The sequence below is a fragment of the Ursus maritimus genome, unplaced genomic scaffold (genome assembly GCF_017311325.1).
Source record: "Ursus maritimus isolate PB19 unplaced genomic scaffold, ASM1731132v1 scaffold_14, whole genome shotgun sequence".
Classification (NCBI taxonomy): Eukaryota; Metazoa; Chordata; class Mammalia; order Carnivora; family Ursidae; genus Ursus; species Ursus maritimus.
In genome coordinates, this window is record NW_024423786.1 from 56,257,193 (window position 1) to 56,262,382 (window position 5,190).

A 5,190-nucleotide genomic window follows, 5' to 3' on the forward strand; every position below is an offset into this window, starting at 1 on the left:
CCCCCCCCCCGCCCCCGCCCCAGTGCATTCACTCCCAAGCACCATCAGAGCTGCTCCAGGATGGGGAGGGTGGAGATGGAGCAGCAGCACAGACTGGCCGGAGGGGCTTGGGCGGGGCGCGGGGCCTGTCCACTCCGCCCCAGGAACCGCAGTCACGGAGTCCGGGGTGGAGGGCTGGCCCTGGGCCCATGCCACTGTGTGCACTTGAATAAATAGAAAGGTTTTCCCCTCACTTTTCTTTCTTTAGTTTACTGTTCTTTATACAATCTAAAAATAAATGAAGTCAAGTCTATGAAATTTATAAATTTTCATCACATCTCTATAAAATACTGTCACTCATCAGCGTGACTCTTCTGTACAGACACACCAGGCACCCGTGACTGACCTGCCCCACGTCACCGACCCACGTGCCGTGAGCTTACTACGCGCTTTGGTGACCGCGGCGGGAGCCCGAGACGAGCAGAGACGCACGACAGTTCACGTGCTTGCTGCAGCAGCCGGCCGCGCCGTCGGGAGTCGGGTACCAGACCTTCCTCAAGCACCACTCAGAGCGGGTCCGCGCGGGAGCGGGGAGGGTCCGACCGTCCCATGCCCGCCGACCGTTCCTATGCCAAAGGCGCTGATCCCAGGACCGAGGGGCCAACAGTCTGGTAGGAGCCGTTCACAGTGATGGGGTGGGGGCGGGCGCCCCCTGGGGAGAGGGCCTCTTCTGAGGAATGTCACAACAGCGCGAGCCACCCTCCGTCTGGAGACAGCCATGCCTTTGGTATAGGAAGAGCGGCGGGAATAAATAGGGCAGGCGCCTCACGGCCTGGTTTTGGCGTTGGTCAACCTCCAGTCAGCACCAAGAGGACGAGGCGGCGGCGAGGCCTGCATCGAGATAGCACCGGGACCGGCGGTCAGCGCGTCCGCGGCGGGCCAGTCCTTCGGGTGGACGTCTTTATATAGATCCTCTCATATATAGTATTTACACTTCTCAATAGGTCGCCTTTACGACTTCGGTGGAGTAAAATAAGTCAGAATTGTTTATACTTTTTAAAAAACGATAAATACTTTATCTAAAACTATCGACAGTACGAGCTGGAGCCAGGCCCCAGCGCCTCCCGCAGGTCTGCGCACCGCGGATTCACAGTAGAGCCTCGTCCCGTCCTCAGTCCGTCCTCGCCGTCCCGTGGCCGGCCGCCGGCCCAGCCCGTCCTTGCATAGTCTCGCGGTTGAGGTAGAAATCCTAGTTACCTGCGGAGACCCGCGCGGGATGAAAGGCAGCACAGCATTAGCGCCTCACTCGGGGGAGCCCAAACATTCCCCCAGGCCAGGAACCAAAGCCGCCTATGGACAGACGGACGGACGGTCGGACAGATAGAACGTGGTCGCTGCAGGCCCCGCCTCTCCTGGCAGGGACCGCCGGTGCCACGCCCCTGGTCCACTCAGAGGCAGCAGTTCCCCGTCCTCCCCTCCTCCCCAGGAGCCTTGGCACCGAGGCCCTCCCCAGCCACATGCCAGGCACCGCTCGCGGCCCAGCCCAGGGAGACCGCGTGACGGCCACAGGGCAGAGGAACAGAAGGCGGTGGCCCACTATGGGCCGGGAGTCTGATGCCCAGATGCTTCCGCACACACACCTCGGACCTCTTCAAAGCCAGTCCCGGCCGCGCAACGCCTTCTCAGGTGGTGTGAGGCCACCGCGCGTGCAAAAGCTGCTCTACCCTCTGGGCTTTTCCAACAGGACAGTGGCATAGCCTATCCCCGGAACCTCAGGTAAGGCTGTCCACCGACCTGCACCCTGACTGGGAGGCCATCAGACTCCACCGGGCCCATGCCTGTTTCCACTTAAACACGCAGCAGACAGTCGAGCACGGCCCCGCCCCAGCGCCCTGTTAGCACCTGGCTTCCCTTCCCCAAGTCCTCGCCCCCAGGGACGCCAAGCAGCACTAGCAGCGGCTGGGCTGGCCGGACCAGGGCCCAGCTTCCTAATGCCGACGCGCGGCCGGCGGAGGTGTGGACAGAAACCCTCCCTGAAGGCCTCACGACGACCTTCCTCACCCGCTTCCAGAGACGGGCCCTTCCTACACTGCCCTGCACCAACTCCGCGCTGGCAGTCCCGAGGCACGGGCCGCGCTCCTAGGAGCGGCCAGAGCTGTGCTGTGGCCACCACGGCCCAGGCAGCCCTTCCTCTGTGGCCGGCACCACGCTGCCCTGTGCCCGTTGGCCCCCGGGGCCTTCAGGTGGGCCCTCTAGCTCCGAAGCCCGAGGCACAAGCACCGAGTTTTAAACAACCCTCTACGCATTGTCTTTTCTTAAAGCCCTAAGGTGCGTTCAGGGAGACGGCCTGCGGGAGGGCCCTAGAGCAGACAGACAGCAAGGCTGAGCTCCGAGCTGCCCCGGTGGCCCCAGCCCCTGGCCACTGCAGACATGAAGCCTGCGGGCAACGATGGCAGGCTCGAGCTGGACGGGCTGGGCTGGGCTGCCGGCCTCACCCCCCTCCTACCGGTCACCTCCACTGGGCGGGGGCCCAAGGGGCTTTGCCATAAAGGGCTGGGCCAGGCAGTGAGAGCTGGCCACCCCCCCTGGAGCTCCACAGCCAGCCCTGCCTGGCCACCCAGTTTCCCTCACTTTCCTGTGCTCTATCTTCCCTTGAACCTCTCAGAACCAACCGTCTCCACCCGAGGCAGAACAGCCTGGGTCCCCTGGGCCCCTCCTCGGAGCCCTGCGGGCCCATCCACTCTCTGCAGAAGAAAGGACAGACAGTTCAGGGTCTCGTACGGGCCCCCTGGTTGGGCTCTAGCCTTACCTTACAGAATATGAACTGCTAGCTAAGCAAGGTCTTTATCTTGGCTTAACCCCCGCAAGGCGCGCGGCATACGGAGGCGGCATGCCAAGGGAAACCCACACGGCAGACGGCCCCGTGGAGCTGGCCTGCGGGATCACGGGCGCGGCCTGGGCCAGGGCCAGCCCGGGCAGGGGCTGGTGGTGCACCGTGAAGGAGGGGCGGGGGGCCTTGTGCGGGAGGGAGGCGAGCTTGATGGACAGAGAGGCGTTAGCGGGCCGCAGAGAGGCGGCAGAAGAGGCGGGTAAGAAAGCCTGGTTAGCCGGGAGGGACGCGAGGTTCTGCAGAAGCACAGGCTCAGAGTTAGCCGGGAGCAGCGCGGGGGCAGGAGGCAAGGCGGCGTTAGGGGGAGGGGGTGCGGGGAGGGCGGGCTGCCCCGGAGGGGGCGGGGGCGGGGCCTGAAAGGAAGACGCAGGGGCGCTGGCCACCGCCTGCAGCGGGGTTAAGCTCAGCGTGGCGCTGCGACACGCAGCCCCGCTGCCGAAACTGGCTCCAAACGGATGAGCGGAGGCGGAAGGCACCGCGTGGTTAAAGACACCTGCAAACAGGAGAGAAAAACTCAGCTTCAACAGGTGGGCACTCTCCAGTCAAGCGCAGAGAGACACAACAACAGGGAAGCAGACAGTGGCCACAGCTCCACGTGCGTCGCAGGGGCGGGGGCAAAGCAGCAAGCAGCGGGGGCACGGGCGGCCAGGGGCGACTTACCTGCAGGGCAGCGCCGGGCCGCACCCCCTGCGGGCACGCCCACCCGGGCTCCCAGCCGCGAGACAGGGCCTCGCCCGCCTGTGCCCAGCAAGGAGCCAGCTGCGGAGGTCTGGGACCCCATGGCGGGCCCGGCCCAGCCCGGCCACGTGGCTCCTCTCCACCCCTACACGGTGCCACCACACATCAGGCTCTGTGGCCACTCGCTCTTGCCCAGCGCCAGCCCCCAAGCCTGCCCGGAACCCGCGGGCTGTGTCAGGTCGGACACGACTACATGACTACAGCCCCAGTCATGGCGCCAGCTCTCCTGAAGGTACAAGGGACGCCGTCACAACCAGAGGGCCTGACGCAGGCCGACTCACGCGTGAGTGCTCTGCCCACACCACAGGCACATCTGCATCTCATGAAAAGGAACGAGGTGGCAGGTGCAAAGTGGACCCAAAGGGACAGGTGGGCACAGCCTCTCGCCCCTTAGGGGGCCCTGCAAGGGAACCTGTAAAGCAGTTGTCATTAGCCCAGCGGTCCGGGAGGGCGACGGCGTGCGGCCCACAGGACCCGAGAGTCAGACGGGAGAGACGCGCGTCTGCCTACCTCCAACAGCGCCGCCTGCCACCCCGGAGGAGAAGCTGCCCATGGCGTGCGAGTTGGTCAGTCTGGTCGCGGCGGACGAGACGTGCACCAGGCCGGCAGCGGCTGGCACAGAGCTGAACAAGGACTGTAGCACGGACGAGCCCAGATTGGCCTGCAGGGACATGGGACCCAGGGCAAACTGCGGGCCGGGGGCAAAAGTGCCCAGGAAGGGGCGGTGAGTCTGGGCAGAGGGGGCCGCGCTGACTGCCGAGGACGCCGCCGTGGCGAGGCCCGGGCCGCTGAGGAGGCTCCCGGGAGGCACAGTGGCGGCAGAAATGAAGAGGTTGTGGCCGTTCTTCAAGTCGGGCTCACGGTCCCGGCCCTTGCCTGGCTTGCTGTGCGTCAGCGAGGCCTTGTCTGGGGGCCCGCACGCCGGCAGGACCAGCTCGCCTGCCTCCCTGCCCTTTGGGCCTCCCAGTCCGTCCAGCTGCCTCTTGTTCACAAAGGCGCCGGGCTCTGTGGCACTGCCCTCCTTGCCCCGCGGGGCGGGGAAGCTCAGGGGGGCGCCCAGGCTGGCGGCCTCGGGGACCTTGTGGGAGAGAGAAGCACCATCGCTGAAGCTGTGTAAACTGAGGTCGGCGGCCAGGCCCCCGCTGAAGGCGAAGCCGTTGGGAGGGTTGCTGCTGGGGCTCAGCCCACCGGCCCCCGACAGCGCACCGGGAAAGCTTTTCCTGGGGTGGGCAGCCAGCTTGGCATCGGCCAAGCCGGGCTCCTCTAGGGGGGGCCGGAAAGTGAACAGGGAGTTCTGGCTCAGGGCAGAGCCGGCCTGCAGCGGGCTGTCGGCGCATTTGGCCAGGCCGAGGTCGGAGATGGGCGAGAAGGTGGATTTCCACTTGCTGCTGTTGGCGGGCTCACCGGCAGGGGTTGGCTTCCTGCCGGCCAGGCTACCACCTGACAAGGAGAAGCAGAGCTGGTGAGGCCTGGGGGCTCAGAGCCACCCCCTTTCACCTGAGAGAAGTGCGCCACAGTCCACAAGTGCTCTGTTGCAGGAGCAGGTGGTCGAGCAGGGCGAGGGTGGGATGGGGGGGGGGGCG

General features: G+C 65.5%; 1 protein-coding gene and 1 long non-coding RNA gene across 2 annotated transcripts in view; one reads left to right on the top strand and one right to left on the bottom strand.

The window, feature by feature from the left end:
- LOC121102593 overlaps nt 1–1,025 on the top strand; it is a 2,187-nt gene extending 1,162 nt beyond the window's left edge. Inside the window, exon 2 of the long non-coding RNA XR_005834686.1 lies at nt 362–1,025. This is a non-coding gene — a long non-coding RNA (uncharacterized LOC121102593). The remainder of the gene's footprint in view (nt 1–361) is intronic.
- Nucleotides 1,026–1,153: 128 nt separating this feature from the next.
- Nucleotides 1,154–5,190, bottom strand: part of DOT1L (DOT1 like histone lysine methyltransferase) — a 65,540-nt gene continuing 61,503 nt past the window's right edge. Inside the window, exons 27-29 of the mRNA XM_040629775.1 lie at nt 4,118–5,047; nt 2,789–3,362; nt 1,154–1,236 (exon numbers count right to left, since the gene is read on the bottom strand). Of these exons, the coding sequence (XP_040485709.1) occupies nt 2,824–3,362; nt 4,118–5,047 (1,469 nt within the window). The 3' untranslated portion in view covers nt 1,154–1,236; nt 2,789–2,823. The remainder of the gene's footprint in view (nt 1,237–2,788; nt 3,363–4,117; nt 5,048–5,190) is intronic.